Source organism: Botryllus schlosseri, chromosome 12 (genome assembly GCF_051294905.1).
Source record: "Botryllus schlosseri isolate E-star chromosome 12, Bs_hap1, whole genome shotgun sequence".
In the NCBI taxonomy this organism is placed as follows: Eukaryota; Metazoa; Chordata; class Ascidiacea; order Stolidobranchia; family Styelidae; genus Botryllus; species Botryllus schlosseri.
This window is the reverse complement of record NC_137247.1, coordinates 1,838,545-1,859,943: the sequence shown is the minus strand read 5'-3', so window position 1 is coordinate 1,859,943 and position 21,399 is coordinate 1,838,545. Positions and strand designations below refer to the sequence as shown.

The following is a 21,399-nucleotide window of genomic DNA, read 5'->3' as shown; positions in this document are numbered from 1 at the left end:
TGATAAAGACAATAACTGTATATTGCACATACTTGTGATTCTTGATTCTTGTAGAATTATAGTTGGTATTGATTCTATAAGTGTGAAAACAGCGGCGTGGAATGTGCGAATAATTCGATGTGGCTGAAAGTCGGTGTCAGTAATGGTCGAATCAAAAGATCGCGAAAAGATTTCTCAAAATATTTAGAGTTGTACCGAATTAACACATTCAGATACGAATCAACTTGGTTTGTGTAGTAAGTTTCATTTCGAATTGACAAACTAACACATTGATTGAATATTTTCATGGATCTTATCACGCAACTAAAGTCAGCGACTATTCGAGAGGTGTGAAACATATAGCGATCGCGGGCAAGTGACAAATTGTTGGTTTTCGAATCACTGTCTGCGACGGTTCTGGGACAAACTAATTACCGAAATATTACCTTGTGAGCGGACATGAGGGATTGTTATGTCTGAAGCATTATCCGGTGAGTGGTTGTTGGATTTTAAAATTATATCACACCCTTTTGAATAAGCGTTCACTTCACAGAGGATTAGGGTTAGAGCGGAAATAAGTGACAATTTGTCGCTATTCAAGTTACCGCGGTCTGTTATTCGTTACTTGTTAAATCTTACCAGCGAAATCAAGTTCTGTGACAAACTGATTACTAAAATTTCACCGCGTGAGCGATCGGTATGGTTATGACACCAAGTCGTGAAAGATGGTTATGTCCGAGATATTATCTTGTCAGTGATCGCGGGGTTTTGCAAATATTTCACACCTTTTTGAATAAGCGTTAACTTCACAAAGGATTACGGCTAGAATAGAAATAAGTGACAATTTGTTGGTATCCAAGTCTCGCCGGTGGTGTATCTGTTATTCGACACTTATTACACTTATCATGAAATTAGAGTGAGAACATAAAGCATCAAGTTGTTGTTTTCGAATTTTGATGCCGAGGTGATAAATTTACGCATTCAATTATAATTCAACTTCGGTTGTGTATTGAGCGATAGATCGATATGCCGGAAGTGGTATCTTGTGAGCGATCGTAGGATTTTACAAATATTTCACATCTTTTTGAAGTGTTAGTTTGCGAACGCAGTTATTGTTGATATTCGAATCGCCGTCTGTCGCACGCACTGCGTAAATCCTCTTGCAAGCCACGTTTCCGTTTGCGCGGTTATTGTTGGTGACTATTCAACACCACGCGAGAGATGTCTGAAAGTACGAATCACGACCGCACCCATAAGAACACATGGCGAGTCACCACATATCGCGTAAGAATACATGACAGACACATCGTCGTTAGCGTGTCGCCGCACGTATACCAAAAAACATTAGCATGTCACCACGAGTTTTCACGTTAGCATGCCGCCGCCGCCTATACCCGAAAACGTTAGCATGCGACCGGAGCCTATACCTGAAAACGTTAGCATGCGACCGAGAGGGGGGGTCAAAAAGGTTAGCATGCCACCCCCGGTTTTCGCGTTAGCATGCGACCGCACCCATAAGAGCCCCAGGCACACCCAGACCGATCCTATATACTACTAACGGTATATCCCTAGAGTTGGTTATGTGACAGTTACTTTAGACGATTGGAGTCGATTGTAGACTGCTACATTAATGTAAGCCTGCTCAGCGGTCTTGATGCTAACACGTCCCTCTTGACATCTTTATATCAATCATTAAACGGTTTATGATATTTATTGGAAACGGTTAACAATAATTTAACTCGCTCTAAACGAAAAGAATATACACAAATTAAAAGACAATCCTTCGGGAACCACACATTTCCTGGGCCCGACACCGAAAACATGTGCGGGGAAAACCCCGGCACGTGACTGCAGTTATTCACCCGTTACATTCTCCCCCTCAGATGTGCATATCGCAGAACATCGGGTCTAAACAATAGTATGGGTGAATACAATTTCAAACACTTGACTTTTGTACTAAACAAAACTTGGCAATGGGACGGCTCAATAGTCCATGGGAAGTCCTTCAAGTTCTTTGCCATCTGCACATATCCTTGCAGGAACAATGTTCGGATATACGCCACGGGAACGATTTCGTTTCTCATTAATATTTGTACTTGCAATCTTGGCATTTGAAACTGGATTTGTTTCCTCCCTTTTTCTTTCAGTTTTGTTCTTCTGATTGATGTAGATGCAGAAGGGTATGATGTCTTTTACCACAATCGGCTTCTTCACACCTAGATTGACTTTTACATACGTTTGCAATATGTCCTCGTATTAAACAATTACAGCATAACCCTGCGTTCTTCACAATCGCAACACGTTCTGCAGTCGGTTTGTCGATGAATATCTTGCATCTAGCTATTATATGATCACCTGAGCATGATGGACATGTACTGTAGTTTCTTGTTCTTGGCACATTCTTATAAGTAGAGGTTTCTTGTTCTTTGTCGGTAATGACCGCATGGGTAGCATGTGAGTATACTTTCTTGTGGATATGTTGTTTACCCATGTCATCATTCTTTTGAGATTGCATTGCCTGATGCATTGACGAATTGGCAATCTTGGCTATTTTTGTCACAAATCTTAGCAAATCAAGAAATGTAACATCTTTCTGATTAGCTTCTCATTCAGCTGCCACATCTTCCCAATTGCTGTGATATTTTGTTGGCAGTCGACATGATAACTTCACAATATTATCAAAGGTATTCAAATCTTGAACCCGATTCAAGTGTAGTGAAACGAGATAACACTCTTTCATCTTGTTCGCAAGGTCATTTAATGCACCAGCATCATCATATTTAATAGGAGGTGCTCTGATTAATTCATCAAGAAATTTTCGTGAAATAACAATCGGGTTACCATATTGTTCGTCCAAAATCTCCATCGCTTTAGCATAGCCTTCAGTTGGTGGGTACATGGAACAATGCTGAATCAATTCTTTTGGCTTTCCGTCACAGTATTGTTGCAACAATGCTAGACGTTTTCCATTGTCAAATATCTTCTCTACAACATTTACTTGAAATGACTCTTTGAACTGCGCATATTGGGTGATGGAACCACTGAATTTCATAATTTCAATTTTTGGAACATTCATAGCAGAGGCTATTGCATTTGCCAAGTCAGTAGCAAAACTTGTATTATTTACTGACATTGAAACTTGTGGTTGTACTGCAGGTGCAGATAGAACAGGGATATCGTATTCTTTTGAGACACATGCTTTGGACGGTGAACTGTTCATGATATAACTTTCAACTTCATGGTCCTCCTTTTGAGGAATTAGGCTCATAGGATCGATTGGTGGAATGTCATCACTCATTGGAATGAAGGAATGTTTGATGTTACCTTCAGCTGTACTCATGGATTTCGCAGTGGTATTCATCGGCTTCGGCACTCCTTTAGTTTCTCTACTAATATATTCTTCATCAGCGTTTTCCCATATCTCTGCCTGCAAACATGCTGCTTCATATTTGTGCTGTAATTCCACAGCCCTTTGTTCGGCTTCTAATTCTCTTTGCCTGGTTTCTAGTTCAACCTTTTTTCGTAATTGGGATAATTCCAATTTTGCAAGTTCTCTCAAGGCAATAGCTTCTATCCTTCTTGTTGCAGTAGATGAATAACATAGTGATGAAAGACTAGATCCGTGTGATCTGTCAGATTTTTTGATATTAGTTGATCTCTTACACCATTCCTGAACGTCATCCTTCATATCTTCATACATCCAATCATTGATATGTAATTTGGCTTCTTGAAATGCCTTGACTTCATTTTCATACTCAAGTTTGATCTTCACTGTCTGATCTCCATCTTCATGGAGAAGACTGACACAAATGTTCTTTGTACATGAATACTCATCAAAGACTTTGTCAATTAATCTTGATTTCGATATCACCAAGCTTCTATTTTCTTTGTTAAGCATGAGATTCTCCACTTCTAAATATAGCTGTTGTAGGTTCTTGACCATCATTTGCAGCTTCATGATATTTGCATTGACATCTTGAGTCATCATGGGTTCTTGTTGCAAATTCATTGCACTTGTATTGGCAGCATGTGCCATCATGGGTTCTTTTTGCAAATTCATTGCACTTGTATTGGCAGCATGTGCCATCATGGTTTCTTGTTGCAAATTCATTGCACTTGTATTGGCAGCATGTGCCATCATGGGTTCTTGTTGCAAATTCATTGCACTTGTATTGGCAGCATGTGCCATCATGAGTTCTTGTTGCAAATTCATTGCACTTACATTGACATCATGTGCCATCATGGGTTGTTGTTGCAAATTCATTGCACTTATATTGGCAGCATGTGTCATCATGTATTCTTCTTGGTCGAAAGTTGTTATTGTTAACTTTAATGTGACAGTTACTTTAGACGATTGGAGTCGATTGTAGACTGCTACATGTAAGCCTGCTCAGCGGTCTTGATGCTAACACGTCTCTCTTGACATCTTTATATCAATCATTAAACGGTTTATGATATTTATTGGAAACGGTTAACAATAATTTAACTCGCTCTAAACGAAAAGAATGTAAACAAATTAAAAGACAATCCTTCGGGAACCACACATTTCCTGGGCCCGACACCGAAAACATGTGCGGGGAAAACCCCGGCACGTGACTGCAGTTATTCACCCGTTACAGGTTAAGGCCAATTGGATGTTTCAATCACAGACAGTGGTTCCAAATCTTGGGGTCTTTCGCCTTTATCTGGGGATCGCGATGATCTTGAGCTTTGCCACGGAACATTTTCAACTGTGAAATGAGGTCGCGACCATAAAAAATTGGAAATCACCGGATGTGCAACCTGCTGGAGCATTTGACAGTAGTCTAATATATGGAAGAATCAATATTATTGACAGAATTCCTACATAAAATTTAACAGCCAAATGCATATAGTAAGTGCCCAACAGGTTATATCGACTATCCTATGGTGGGCCCAAGATCGGTGCTTTTTGTGCGGAAGGGGGGAGGGGGGGAGGAGGAGAAAGAAATTGTTGTTTCGGATCTGATTTAAACACATATACCGATAGCCCACCGACCTAACAGTATAGCAGGACTGCTAATCACAATCCTGACAGGGCAGACACGGCCCGCCAGATGATTTCATCCGGCCCGTGGAGGAATCTATTGCACACCCTAGCAAGTAGCAATCACCAGAGCTAACATTACAGATGGCCTAATTCATGACCTATGTTCCACTCCATTCCTGTATAGTGTATTATATTGTCGATGGGCAATGCTATGCCAGTGTGACGTAATATTGACGGTCAATGAGTTACACCTCATTTTAAAATCCGCTAGTGGGCGCTAAAAAGTGTCCGGAATTTGCTTCACAAAAATATGGTAACCCTACGTTCACACCATCCCTGATATTTAGTTAGCAATGCTGTATTAAGGGATGGTAGCTTTCTCTTATTAATTGCTGTTATCAATCTAGGTCTGTTCCTGATATATGTAAACGGACTCTCCATTATTATCACCGATGCGAAAATATTATCAATTATAGGGGCAATCTTTGCCGTATATTACAAGCTACAGTGTTATAAATTTCACGATCGTTTGAAGCAGAGATTACAAACGCCTAAGGCAGCCCTCCTTAGAAAGCCTATTATCACTGTGTTGCAATAACTATTCAAATACTTCGTAGTTCTCTTATTACACAATGAACGACACATTTCTATAGTTTCTGCCGACTGCTGAATCAGTTCATTGATGGGCAGGCTCAACATTGTCAAGTATAACAACGGACTTTTCCGGTACAGCTGATTGAATAGACAGACCGATCCTATATTGTCTTGACTGAATCGGTGTCTCATTTTACTGCGTATTTGGCTGCTGTATTCACCATTCGTTTCAACACTACGCAGCATCTTTTTTTTCTAAACCTTCGCCGACCAGGCGCCCCGCAATCGCCCATTTCATGGCCAACGCCTCCTTCATGCTCGCGAACGCCCCCGCGTTATGAACCACTGCACTGAATTGCAGTAAACAATACTTTCATGATTCCATAGATTTATTCGACTCGAAGCTATTCGACTGACTCTCACCAGGAGCGGACGCCAGTAAATGAGGCATTCACTCCTGAAGAGAGCCAGAGAAAAGTTTCGAGTCGAGTAAATTTAGCAACATGAACGTATTGCTTACTGCAATAGTGAAATTCTGTAGGGGAGATGTGGTACCGATGGATTGAAAATTGTAAAATGATCTCTGGTCCTCAAATTTTCAGCCGATAATAGCAGATTTTTTGCTGGCTCAGCACTTTGATGTAAGCTCTACATATCGCAGACATTTACTTTACATGTATATCCGCCTTTTGCAAAAATATTTATGAACGTATTATCCGTTCCGACCCGGTGGGTCCAAAGGAACACGAACATGGGACCCATGAGACACACGCTAAAAAACTCAAATTCTTCATCTTGTTTTGTTGTGTACTATAATCTAAGCTACAGCAAAACAATGAAGAATATTTCGTCGCCACCTTCACGAATAAAATAGATTTATATGTTGGTGTAAAATCACGTTTCTATTTACGCCGAAACTTAAAAAATTAATGGCCCCTACATATATTACCCGTGAATCGACATTTTCACTTTCAAATACCTCGTTATAGCAATAAAACACCACAGGTAACTATGAATTGCAGCCTCTATATATGTAGACGTATTTCTGTTGTCAAGTCATTAGTTGTTCCTACTATTTTGCTTGATTTGGCTATTGTGCAATAGGTACCCAACCCTATGAATATTGTAATTGAATTGACAATATTCAACTCGAGGATGGTATTGAATTAAAAAATATGTGGCATTATATACCTTGATACAAGCTTTACACTTCACAATAAAATTGATGGCTGGTTTGTTAGCGTGGAAGGCGATATAAAATGTTAACGTCGATCCAAATTCATTTTACACCCCTAAAACATAAATCATATGTCACATGCGAGGAAAGATTCTGCCAGCATGCAAATGTAGACAAATTCGCGTACAGTAATCATGAGATTATCACAGATAATTTTTCAAGTATTTTCGGTCCCACTGTCTCATCGGTACCACATCTCCCCGACTTCCAAAAGCGTATTTAATCACTAAAGATCACAGGTAACGAATCATATATTGCAGGTGATGCCTTGTCTGCGGAAAAAGAACAAATGCAACAAATATTATATGGTCAGCAACCACACCCGACATATCAGTCTAGGGTTGCCGCAACGAGTAGCCAATTTAACCGTCTCAAAATCCAACTCAAATACATGTTACATAAGATGGGAAAAGCCTACAAATGTACCAGTGGAGTATATAACCAAATACAAGGTAAGCAAATGGCAGAGTTCTAAATTGAGATAATGTCTCATCGGCATAATTATTCAAGTCACTTACAAAGAGTAAACACGAATGATATATGATAATGTACGGAACGTGCAAAACAAGGAATATAAACGTCTTCGTAACCATTGTATTAGTTATATGCAATATATGAAATCTGCTTGGTGTTAAATTTTTTAAAGATAAATCGCGCATAAAGAGGTAAGGTTCTTCACGTTGGCGATGCACCTAGTATTTCACTCTATATCCGAGTAAAAGTATATCGTAAAATGTTCGGAATTAGTCATTCATAAAGAGGAGCTGCTATGTATATTACACTGGTCGACATGATTTTTGTTTTGTGGTCAAATTGATTACTATTTAGTCAATTTTCGTAGGCTGATTGCGAATATGAATTCGATTTTTTCTCTCACGTCAGGATTTTTTATGATCTATGACTTAAATTTTTGCAGTATAGTGCTAAAACAGCCTGTTTTGTGACGTATTCCTTGCTGTTTGGTCATAGCTATCATCATTGTGACGTCATGAGAGGTGGTCGAAGTACTTACCATATGTACTCAAGTAGAAATATAAGTAACAACATCAATTTCTATTCAAGTAGAAGTAGAATTAAAGGCGTCAATTTCTACTCTAGTAGAAGTAAAAGTAACTTTTTATAAGTATGTAAAAAAGTCATTATCTAGGCCTAGTTTTTGATATCAGTATCAATTTAATAATATTTTCTTCTTTCCAAAACAATACAAAACTGCGATACAATGAAAAGATAGGGGAAGGCGTCGAAACGACTTGGAGTAGTCTTTGAAATCAGACATCAGAAAACTGAAATCAGATCTGGGCCTAGGTGATGTGAAGATGAGATATGCACACTGCACAGCTCACTGAATGAATAATAAAGCGACATTGAGGCTTTGAAGCATTCGAAAATATAAATATTTACCATTTGGTTTGCCAATATGGTTTGGAGAGAGCCACCTAGACATGGAAAAGATTGTTACTTTTGCTCATGTTTTGTTTTTCATTTAATGTCAAAAATCAGCATAAATCTCAATATCCAATTTGACTTGCGCAATGCAACCGATTTCTCATGGACCAGATGTTACAATTCCATTGCCTTCAAAAGTTTACCAGCACTTGAAGAAGACTCTCTCGGTGATGTGTCGTTATTTGAAGAATGTTCTCAGCATGTGTGTGATGGTGATCAGAAGCTATATAAAGTTGAATCAAGCTGAATTAAATAACTGCGTCATAAATTTTAATTTGCCAAATGAATCTGCTCTTATTGTAGGTTCTAGATTGAAAGCCAAACATATAGCCTACTTGGCACTGATACCACTTTTGCTTGGTATATGCATCGTGATAGCGAATACACACTCTTCTTTGCCGGCGAACACTCTTTAGTCTATTGTGTCGATGTTCAAGGTCTGATAGAGACATTGGGAATCGTGAATAGCGCCTCTTTATTTATGCATCAAGCCTAAAAGCTGTTTTGTCGCACCATAAAAATCAATGTGCTTCTATCCTTGTAGCTGGTACAACTGACATTAAGGAGTCTTGCGAGAATATGAAACTTTCGATTTCAAATTTGGAATATAGTAGCCTACTCAAACGCGTAAAGTTGCCGTTGATTTTTAAGTCATAAATATGGTACTGGTTCAACAGTCTAGAACAGGGGTCGGCAACCTTTTGATAGCCGCGGGCCAATTTCGAGTGCACAACATTTTGGCGGGCCGGAATTTTTCTTAATGCTATATTTAACGCTCACGTCGGCAGATTACCCTACAATGCTGCAATCTCAATCATACAAATCAGAAAAAGAGCAAAATACATGTATTTACACTTCAACAACGCAGGATAAATGTGACGCTTGGCGCAGCTTGCTTTGTGAAAGGTTTTCAACTTCTGATAACCAGTCAGATGAAGCAAGAATCAGGCCATGTTCTAAATGGGCGTAGGAATACGTGATCATATCTTGCTCTTCGTGAATTTCATTGTTGAAAACTATAGTTCACATGCGTACGACCCGTACGTGCTACCAAAGGTCGATGCCATTTCTTTTGCATTGTTGGTCAAGCTGGGATGAACACCCATATCAAGGAAGTACTCTTTGTCAAAGTCATTCAGCGATATGCTCTTTGTATGAAATTTGTCATTCAATTCAACTGCATCGCATTTCAAATGGGCCCATTTGAAATTTTCTGGCAATGGTATTGGCGTCCACATTAAACGGAGTACTGAGTAGTCAGAATTTATTTCGTACAGAACGAATGTCGAAAAAGCGAGTGGAAATTCAGTATTTAAATTTCGTATATCACAGTTACAAATATATAGTGCTGGTACTAGGTTTACTCTCCTGCAGTATAGGAAAGTGAGCATAATTTTCTTTGTACTGTTGACTTTCCCAGAGTCGCAGTTTTGTTTCGAATGCGTCTCAACATCTCATGTATTTAGTTGATTCCCCCTGAAGTTGCAAATTCAATTTGTTTAGATGTGACGTTAAATGTGCTACGAAAGCAAGATTAGATACCCATTTGCGATGACAAGATTATGAGTCGGTGATGTTTGTATTTTCAAGGAAAATTGCTATTTCATTTCTCAGTTCATACACTCGTGCAAGGATAGCTTCTCGACTTAATGCGCGAACATGGCAAATATACAAGACATCGCCATATCGATGCTCTGCTTCTAGTAATATCTGAGGTAGGCTAACGGTCGGTGATTCAGTTCGTGAGACAAAATAAGCTTTCACCATTGTGTCCAAAACGCTATTCAGGTTTGTTGTCTTGGCGTAAAATGTCTTCTGGTGAAATAAAATACAGATGACTAACATACGGAGGCTAGTTATCTATAACGAAACAGGGAAAGTTTGAGATTTTGTCATTGCGTCTGAGCAGAGGAACGACGCCTTTATTGTCGCACCCTATCTGAGTGGGAAACCCTTAAAAAAGTATGGTATACCTTCGGTTGCGCGATACACCGGCTTGATAAACACTGGTCTAGTCTACTCTACATAGGCTAGGGTTGCCATACGTCCGGAATTTCACTGTTAAAACTGCGTCCGGGAGGAATTTCTAAAATATGCCTAAATGTCTGGAATTTTTAAGTAAACTCATAATGTTTTCCTAAATCAACATAAACAATATTATTTTTGGGCATATTTAAGCTACAATAATTTTTTTCTTCGCGCTAGGCGCGATTTATCATCACATATGTTGGATTTAATATGGGGCTACCATCTTCGCAAAAACCGCGATCAAAAATAAATAAAAATAACATTCATTTAGAGAAATAAGTCTAATTGGAATCGCAATTACAAGATAACGGCATGTTCATAGTTACCATTTAGGCCGCTTGAATGCTGTATTCAAAGATAGTGGTACTAAACCTGATGAGGGTAGTTTGCCTTTATTCTGGGGTTTGCGAAGATTTTGGACGTAATCAGCTTTTAAAATAAGCCGTGGGTAAGTCTGGGTTAATGTGTCGACCTTAATTAGTAATCGACTTATCAAATTTTGAGCTGGGCCACGGAACATTTTCAAATTAGAAATGGAGTCGCGACCTTGAAAGGTTGGAAACCACCAGATGTGCGGTGCTTATATAGTTCAGTGGTGCAGTTCGCACAGGCATTAGGCTGATAAATAAACTTATCGGTTTGACATGAACATGACTTAACGATGTACAATTACGCTCCTTGCATTTTCGAAGTCATAATCCTCCACCAGCTCTACCGCTAACTCTGATCATGTGGGCGCAGAGAGGATCAAATTATATAGTAATATATGGAAGAACCAATATTATCGACATAATTCATTCAAATCATTTAACGACCAGATGCATATAGTAAGCCCCCAGAAGTTGCATCGATTATCTTACGGTGGGCAGAAGGTCGGTGTGTATTTTGGCGGGAGGGGGCTGAATAATGTGGCTTCGGCCCTGGTTACAAGTTACAACGCACAGCCAGGTACTCCTGAACCGAATCGTGACCACCTCTAGTCGATAGACAAAGCTTTGCTAGTGTGACGTCATATTGATCGATAATGTGTGCATACCTCGTTTTGAAGTCCGCTAGTGGGCGCTTAAAATCGTCCGGAATTTGTGTTTCAAAAATATGGTAACCTTAACTTACCATATTTTGAAAATGTAAAAAGAGGACACTTTTTCAGAAATTTGCAAGATGCAAAACCGGAGTAGAATTCTCAAAAACCGGTGAATTTTTCCCACTTTGTGATCGGTTGACTAAAAAAAAAAAGGTCATCACTTCTGCTCAGAGCTCAAAATACCGTTTTTCTCTCCACATTGCCAGATGGTTGACTAAAAAAAGGTCATCTTTTCGCTCAGAGCTCAATTCACCGTTTTTCACTCCGAAATCTCCGCCGGAGCGTCACTTCTGTGCTAATTTGCGGCATATCACTCGAAATTTGCTCTAAATCTGACCTAAATTTTCAAAAAAGAGGACAAAATCTCAAAAAAGAGGACAAAAGGGCGTCCTCCGAGGACACTTTAGAAAAAGTCAAAAAACAGGACAAATCCTCTTAAAAGAGGACGTATGGTAAGCCTAACTCTACAGACATTCTCCATCTCCTACTTTTAGTACGAGATAGGCTACTAGTCGACCGCCTTCGTACCAGTTTTATGGCGTAACAATAGACTAATACGACGTAGGATACTTTATATCGGAGAAATGCCGCAGTCTTTCCAAGCAGTGCTGCACTGCAGATTGGAACTCATTACGAAACCGCGGGCCGTATTCTTGTGGTAACTAATTATTTCGTCGCGGGCCAGACGATTTCGCTTGGCGGGCCGGATCCGGCCCGCGGGCCGTAGGTTGCCGACACTTGGTCTAGAACAGTGGTTCTCAACCTTTTTGGCTTCACGGACCCCTTTTGAGCGTCACGGACTCTCGCGGACCCCCTCAAGTTTTAGTTCAATTTTAGCTCTATTATGGTGCAACCTTCATCTGTTTTGTGCAAATATGAACTGTAGGCTTGTGATAAACAGCAAAATAATAATTATTCTTGAAAATAACATGATGCTATTTATGTAGGAATTGGTAGCCTTTTATTATTTTATTAATCTTGCTGCTGTATTTCTTGAAGTACGTGGTCGTATCTTGAAAATTCGCGTCTTCGTTTTGATATGAACGAGGAGTGCCGGAAACCATTTCGGCAAAGATTGATGGAGGCTAATGCAATATTAACGTATAACGCTTCCTAAGATACTTTTGGTGTGATCGCAACATTTATGGCGCCAAAATGAGGAAACATATATTTTATGAACATATCACGCCCAGCATCTAGCACAGCGACGGGCAACATACGGGCCGCGGGTCGGATACGGCCCGCGACGGCATTTTGATCGACCCGCAGAGAGTTTCTACCGTCAAAGTGAAATCCTAATCTAAAAGTATAGACAAATTTTATGCGCCAAAGAATGGATCCCAGTTTTCCGACCTGAGAAAGACTGTCATGAAACGACTTGTTCTGTTCGGGTTTACATATATATATTTACGAGGAAACATTTTCGACCATGAACAATGAAACATTAACAAGACAAGGCGGCACACCAATATAACTGGTGATATGAATGACAGGGTTGGAGCGTAATGCTTTGATAGCAACGAAACACTCCTTGTTCATCAAAAAACCAGCCTTGTCGATAGGGCACCCGCAATAAGAATGCACCAAATCTGATAGCCAAGCTTTAAGAGCTGGTATATCATTGTCCAATTTATGACTAATGTCAGCCGAAAATATTCGGGTTCATTTCAATATGAATATACTATACAATAGTATATTGAAGTTCTGTACCTACAAGAAGCTGTTCAAATAGTGGTTATGTAGCCTATATTACAGGATATAATGGGTTTGGTGGCGAGGTTTCAATTCCGGCAACGGGACAAATTAGGGAAATGCTTCGGAAATTTTTATTTCAAGCCACTGTTCACTAATTTGATGAGACTGACAACTTCAAATCGAGAAGGTATCGCAGACATTACGAAGTCACCCTGATTGACGTTACTATCTCCATATTTTTATTTTTTCCACAAACCCCAACAAATCGTCTCTAAACAGCAATATGTTTCTATTAGCAGGTTATTGGAAAATTGGCAATGAAAATGAATTTCGACACTACGATAGTTCATGTCAGACGATTATTATGAGGATATGAGTCATGAGGTTTTAGCAGTTGTGAAACAGTAGCGAAACTGCCTCATGCTTTCTCAAATTAAAAAAATAAAATAAATATTAGGTTATCAACCATTCTAAAAATTTAGAGGTCTCGCGGACCCCCTGAAATTGCTTCGCGGACCCCTAGGGGTCCGCGGACCCCCGGTTGAGAACCGCTGGTCTAGAACTACAAGGTATCCCTGTTTTATGTGTGAACAGGACAGTAGAAATCATTGAAGTTAACATAAGAGGCCGATGAGGGAGTGTCTGACACCAGGTTTTAAAATGTGTCAGAGCCTGCTCTTATCGACATATCTAATGCTGTATTTCGACCATTATATATAAAACTGTATATCATGAAAAAGTTTTTAAAGGCTTTGATCAAAGAGACAGCACGCTCTAAATACATTCACGAAAGATTTCCTCACTTGAGTTAATAGAATAGAGGGTGTATTTGCTGGACCTCAAATCAGAACAATAACCAGAAACACCTATTTCTTATTAGGAGGCGAATTTGGAAAAAAATACATGATTCTCTTTCATTGAAGTTATATCCAAATTTCTTGGAAATACCGAGGATCCTGATTATCTGGAGGGTTTAAGTTCAAGATAATCAAACCTCAAATCCAATAAAGTATGCTGAGAGCTTTGTAGGATGTGTTTCGAGTCATACCCGGACCTAAACCGGCATAAACGCCCTTAATACAGCCGTATTTGAGTAAAATTCTCTTTCGGTTTTTGCGAAAAATTGTGACGCGATGAGTGAATTCTGACAGCAAATTTGGAATCAGCGTCGTCAAATTAGGTAAACTCAATTAACCGTTCTAAAAAAAACAAAAAGAGTTGAAAAATGTCGACCAGTGTTATAGAGGTTATATGTTGCATGAGAGCAGGTGAGACTCTGCTTATTCAATCTCTGCGTTTTGAGCTTCGGTGCGTTTCAAGATACACATATCGAATGTTTGTCGGCTGCTTTCTATAAGATCAATCAGTGGTAATGTCGCCAGTGGTGCAAATAGAATATAGTCGCTAGATATTCATACTGAAAACAGCGTAAATGAGTTTTGAGGTATTAGCTTTTTCCTCTGATCATAACGTGTTATGCGCTTTATTCTTGTCACGCGATCGAGGAAATTAGTATTTGTCCAAGTTACGCGATGGCATTCTACAGTGCAGGGTTTTTGATTGGTGTTAAGATTCATAACTCATTGTGTGTTATCAGAGACCGCTTTTGACGTATACCTTGATACTTGGGAAATTGATCTAATACTGAGGTTAGATTAAAGTGCTTGCTTATAGCAAAGTGGTAATCGTTTTAATTCGTGATTTTGATATGATTATGATGACCTTGTCCTTAAACTAATTACCATCTAAGCTGCACTGCCACAAATAAATTATGTCATTTGCATATTTAGATATATATCCACGGAAGTACTAACTGGGTGTATCCAGGGAAGCCGCGGAACGAGACATCTTTTTCAGATGTTGTGACCAAGGACAATACTAAGTACAATTATTTGGGAAAACCAAATTTTATTTACCAAATCGGTGTACAAGCACACACTTGTGCAGGGCCTGGAAATATTTTCTGGTATGCCAAAAATTGCACTACCGATTTCGAAGGTATGGTATGTGCTTACTTTACACGTTCCATATTTTTTATTATATGCATAAACGTTGCGACATAAGTTAATGCTGTGTCCAATTCTATGACCAACACTGTGATTTTCAATGTATGTTCCGATATATTTTGTTCATCATCATAAATTTGTCATAGAAGACTCGGATCAATCAACTTGATTCAAATTAGTCATCAACTTTTTGGCAAATTACAACCATGCGAAGTAGCAAATCATATTGTACTGATTTTTTAATTTAAAATGAGACTGTAATTGGCGGCACTGGGGTGCTTAAGTAGTGGTTCTCAAACTTTTTTAGACACGCCCTCCTTTATGGTAGTGAAGAATTTCACGTCCCACTTATCGTGATATCAGAAAATCCAACCAGAATGCTATCAATTCTGACGGATAGTTTGATGGCGTCGAAGGTTATGACTCATAATGAGATAATTCTCAAATATGAAATTAGGACTATGCACGGAGGATTAACTATGAATTGGAGGTAAATCACGCCGGGCGCGAATAATTTCTTCAGTGGACCGCAGTTTCGCGCATTCCGTCAGATGTTTTCACGCCACGAGTTTGGGAACCACTGTGCTAATAAGGGTATAGTTTCTAAGAAGAAAACTGGAAAGCTCAATGTATCTTACAGCGAACCTCAGACGTCATTTACGATTTTCTTTATTTCTACGGGTCGAATAATTGACTTACTACGTTATATGTGGACATTTGAGCAACAATGTTATCGAATATATTTGCCATTAGGCTCACTCTATCTGGACTTGTATGAGTTGACGTTTCGCACCGTAAAGAAATCCTGGCATGATGCGAAAATGGATTGCCAGAAGGCGAATACGACTCTTATCAAAATTGATTCGAAGAATGTATCGGATGTAATCAAGAGATGGTATGTCAGGAAATACAAACAGATTTTATAATAAAATCTACTTCTAGAGAGGGGAAAATTTGCTTTTGAACCACACTGCTAAAAACAATTCGAATATATTTAGTAGCCTCAGGATGGGCAGCAGTTTAATTCAATGATTCGTGAATTCAGTTTCATTCAATTATCATGCGTTTTACTGAGCCTTCATTGTTTTTTGATAGATATATCGACTGCAAACGAAGTGATCGAAGCTTACAGGTTATGTTGTCGTTAACTAATAAAGTAAAGTTATTAATTAGCAAAATGTATATTTCTGATCTCCGTTCTTACCTTAACCAAACCTCTTGTTTTATGGAAATTGAATTCATATATAGTTTATACAGTCCTCAACCATTGGCGCAGGCTCGAATTGTATCATATCAATTTGTAAATGGGTAATGTATTCCATCCAATCAATTCGTTACTCATCCTCTATTGTGGCTGCTAACTATAAACTGAGACTGTGCAATTATACTTACGTAATTTAGCAGTTCTACGTATATGTGAGCGACGCAGCGCCTTCCTGCGTGCATATTTAACTCTATATTCATTCATAGGTTCAAAATCAATGACCACTTAATCTGTATTTTGGACAGCTAGCAAAATGCAATGACGTAGCATGTCTCATACTTCGAAAAGGCAACTTGACTTTAAATGTGACTAGACTCGTGACTTGACTTGAGTTGACTTGACTCGATTCAAAATGTGCAATGACTCGTTATGACTCGTGACTCGAAGGTAGTGATTTGATCCCAACACTGCGTTTGATTGCCCCAGTTGATACATTTGGCTACGTTTAAAACGTCCAATATGTAGCCTAGTTCAGCATTGTGGCATTATGTGGCATGAGTCGTCGTGTACATTAATATAGGCTGTCACTTCACTGAAATGTATGGTTGGAATTAGCAATATGACGTCACGTGACGTCATGAGGTTCACACCATCCCTACTATTTACACCCTTTCCAGTAACCATGCGTGCTGTGTAGCTCAATTTTCGTTACGTCATTATAGGAGCAATCGTTGGTGGATTGGAGGCTCTCGGGACGAAGATGAAACTTGGCGATGGTTTGATGGGAGCGTGGCTTTTAACGCAGCATCTGCACATTATCTGGCACGGTAAGTTGTCTAACGCTTTTAAGGAAGGATTGTACGCAGTAGATGTACAGTGCTTAATCCTAAAAATATGTACATATCTCCAGGTCAGGCGATGAGCCCAATCCTACTACCAATAAGGACTGTGTAATGGTGCGACCAAGAGGATTATGGACAAGCGTAGACTGCATTAAAAAACTTGGGTTTATATGCCAAAAAGGTGCATTCGATAATTTTTCTATTACCTTATCGTCGTCTGTCATGACTATACAAAAATAGGAGTAATAACTGTAGCCTACCATGAGAATTAATCAATGTGAGTCATTGATACTGAAGAGTTAAAATGTTACATTGTTCAGCTCAAATAGCGTGATTTCAATATCCTGAATACAAATGACTTTATAAATATTGGAGGTACACTAATGGCGGAAAGAATGTGTATTTCCACCCGTGCACCACCCTTGATGCACACGTGTCAATATACAGCCATGCACACAAAACCAGAATCTACCTTATATCGCGGTATAAATCGAGTACAACATTTTAATCCCAATTGTGCGAGCACGTAGGAACGTATGAACGTAGGAACGTAGGAGCGTAGGAACGTAAGAACGTAGGGACGTAAGAGCATAGGAACGTAAGAACGTAGGAACGTAAGAACGTAGGAACCTAGGAAGGTATGCACGACTTATGACCGCGATACAATTCTGAGTTGGGTTCTGTTTTCATGTACCACTCTTTACGGCCCTTTGGGTGTGAATACATACTCTTTTTGCTAAGAGTGTAGACTTGGTATTTCAGAAAGACGGGGTTTCGATTTAGAACCCCAACCTCTACTGCGTTCGCCACTGCACACCGTGTTCCAACGCAACAGGCATCATTCGACTAATGATCTGACCTGATTACATACAACCCATGATGGCCAAGACCTGCGCATCATCAACAATCCGTTGTATAAGTTGAACTAGGGTGTTGCCTTCCACGAAACCCGAAAGGAAGGTTTAAGGCAACCCCCAATGTTCCGTGGAACACCGCTTAAACCACTGCAATAAACCCACTTATCAGCCTAAGATAGTTTTCACAGTGGTGGAAATGTGTGCTTATCCTACTTTCACGTGCTAAATCGGGACATGAACCGCCTACTTTTGCCGATGAACTGGCAAAAGTAGGCTTAGGTGAACACTGCACCTAATCTACTTTAGGAAACTATTTACACTTTTTATGACTTATAATTTCTATTTCCACTTGAAGTATTTTTGCCTGTCTTGAAAATCGCTACTTCTACTATTAGGAATATATTTGAGCAACAACATTGGCGACTTTGGACTCCTCCATTAAATTACAACAAGTCCTATAAAACCGAGTAGAGTCACTGCTATTACCGAGTAAATAATAATGAATAAAAACGAGAAACATATCGGGAATATTTCCCTGTCAGTTAGATTTCCTTCGATTATTGTTGCAAATATCACCTCCCTTTTCCATAATTCATAGCTTTCCCAATAACTGCGAAACGCGAAGATCACATAGTCACGTTCCATCGCCAGAAGAGACTAAATTTTGAGGACGCTAATCGTACTTGTGCTGATTCTGGAGAAAGACTGATTGAAATTCACGATGAGGAAACTGATGAGTTCATTCGTGAGAATATAATGTAAGTTTTTTTCCCTGAGAGGATATCTTGGCAATATTGATATGGATAACGTTTCTTATATTTTACATTTTATTGGTTTGCCACAAATGTTTGACGCATCAATAAATTGCCATATACCTGTGTCAATGATCATGAAGCATACACAGAAGAAAGAACAGAGTTAGAATGGCAAAACAGGCCGAACTCCAACCTTTCATATCTGAGTACGTCATTTCACATTTCTAATATTCCAAGTGTTGAACACATATTTGGATTAGTGTTTAAAGTTATGAGGCAGGGGTTCCCAAAGTATGGTTCGCAAATATTTGATGTAATGATAAGATTTGTCTGACATTGGTTCCTCTGGAAAGGTATAACTTGCGCGGGTAATACTCGGGTTGGGTACAGGGAGGGAAAGAACGCGGCCGTAACTGCAGCACCAGATATTTTTGAAATTTTGAAGAGGCATAATTTGCATAAAAGAATCCACTTTATTCGCAATTGTGAAAGAGAAGAATATTGCTTGTATCGCTTAACGCCGGCCGAGACCGTTGGGATACTTTAAAGTAGGGATGTCCAAAAGTATTTTGAGGCCGCCCTTTCCACCCGAGCCGGGACACATGAAGGAATCAAGTTTTGGCCTATTCGGCAGCGGCAAAAATGCGGGGTGAAAAACGTTGAAAATGCTACAAAACCTTGACCCAAAATTACCATGCAACGTCTATGCCAGTGGTTCTCAACCGGGGCTCCGCGAAGCAATTTCAGGGGGTCCGCGAGACCGCTTAATATGCAAAATGATTTTCAATCTAATTTGTATTTTTTTTTAATTAGGGAAATCAAGAGGCAGTTTTCCTCTCCAGCTGATAACACCTCATTACTCACATCATCAGAACAATCGTCTGATATGAAATATCCTACCGTGCAAATTCATTTTCATTGCCAATAATCTACTGATACAAACATATTGCTCTTTTGAGACCTCGCCACGAAAGCCATTTTATCCTGTGATGTACATAACCGCTATTCCAGAATAACTTCCAAGATGAGATGCTAGATAAAAATGACTATATAGGCTGGGCGTGATGTGTTCATTAAAAATATACTTTGTTGCCCCGATATCAGACCGTATGTATAAACGTAAGACCGTATATATTCATACAATTGGACTTTAAATAGGGTGTGGAAGCTATCAAGGTCTTACATTAAAAACATGTATCTTCATTATGGGGCCACAAATGTTGCGATCACACCAAAAGTGTCTCCGGAAGCGTTACGCGTTAATATTACATTGACCTCAATCTATCTTTGTGTGAGGAAAGGGATTTTCGCTACTCGTTCTTATCACAATTGAAGACGTGGATTTTCAAGACCACGTGTAGCCCTACTTCAAGAAATACAGCTGCAAAGTTACCTTTTAAATAATAAAGTCTATTCAATTTCTACATAAATCGTATGATGTTATTATCAAGGAAAGTCATTTTTTCGCTGCTTATCACAAGCCTACAGTTCACATTTGCGCAAGACAGATGACGGTCGCACTATAATTGAGCAAAATTTGAAATAAAACTTGAGGGGGTCCGCGAGGGTCCGTGACGGTCTAAAAGGGGTCCGCGAAGCCAAAAAAGGCTGAGAACCACTGGTCTATGCCATCTGAGCCCCGCAGTACAAATGTGATCGACAAAGGAAAATAACGCACTACGATTTGAAATTGCGTTCGTCACACAGGTTTTATAAAACTGTATTGCATACAACTGGTTGTCTGTAAATTCCCCATTTCATGCATGCCAGTATATACGTAGCATACTGATATTGAACTGGATTCATGCCGATGCACGAGGCTTGGGTTGCGAGATGAAATAAAACTCAGATTTGATTCACGGTGTTAAAAGTTTAGAAACCACTGTTAAAGGGTTTGTGCTCTCGGTCTGGTGCGCCACGACATACGAAGGATTCGGTTTTGAAAACTCTATATAAATTCTGAATAGTGAAACGAGAAAACTGCGAGTAAGACCAATCAAGTCGCTGTACTACACCAGAACTATCGCAGGTGTGGCAATCCTTCCGGGAGCTTGTCCTCGTCAAGTTCAGTAGGTAAATATTGATTGTAAATCACCACAAAATCTGGTTTATTTCGTGTAAAAATGAATACATTCATTAATCCGATTGGCACATTCAAAGTCAATTCATGCCAGAAGAAAGTCGTTTTGATAAAGTTCAGCTCAATTCAACTCAAAAATATTTTAAAACAAGATTGCCCTAAAAATCAGTCTCGACAAGTCTGACGTCGACAATGAGTGGTTGCTGCAATAATTTAAAATTTGATTGCATATTTAAGGAATCCTATTGCTCAATTCCACATTGGAGGCACTGTGGAAGATAATATTGTTACTTGGCAGAGTAGAACGAATTCGTCTTATAACAAATGGTGAGTCATATTCTCTTAATCTCACTGTTGTAATGAATATACGTTACGGTTGCCAGAAATGACGTACTGTTTCATTCACATATTAGAGTTTCATTTAATCTCAATATGTCTAGGCTTATGTCTCATTGTATCATGTGATGTCTTTTGTGGCTGACTTACTAGCGTCAAAGTTTTGTAACGTCTCATCTGCCTTGCATTCGTCGACTGCGTGGCGAATTTTGAGGCCTCAACGGTAGTTAACAAATTGATGCCCTGAC

At 39.3% G+C, this 21,399-nt stretch overlaps 2 protein-coding genes across 2 annotated transcripts in view; one reads left to right on the top strand and one right to left on the bottom strand.

Moving 5' to 3' along the window:
* Positions 1 to 21,399, bottom strand: part of LOC145452907 (macrophage mannose receptor 1-like) — a 448,907-nt gene that overhangs the window by 17,117 nt on the left and 410,391 nt on the right. The window lies entirely within an intron of this gene.
* LOC145452896 (uncharacterized) overlaps positions 1 to 21,399 on the top strand; it is a 172,899-nt gene that overhangs the window by 45,745 nt on the left and 105,755 nt on the right. The window contains exons 10-16 of the mRNA XM_080331023.1: positions 7,079 to 7,270; positions 14,862 to 15,069; positions 15,831 to 15,972; positions 17,004 to 17,108; positions 17,192 to 17,304; positions 18,579 to 18,738; positions 21,053 to 21,142. Of these exons, the coding sequence (XP_080187149.1) occupies positions 7,079 to 7,270; positions 14,862 to 15,069; positions 15,831 to 15,972; positions 17,004 to 17,108; positions 17,192 to 17,304; positions 18,579 to 18,738; positions 21,053 to 21,142 (1,010 nt within the window). The remainder of the gene's footprint in view (positions 1 to 7,078; positions 7,271 to 14,861; positions 15,070 to 15,830; positions 15,973 to 17,003; positions 17,109 to 17,191; positions 17,305 to 18,578; positions 18,739 to 21,052; positions 21,143 to 21,399) is intronic.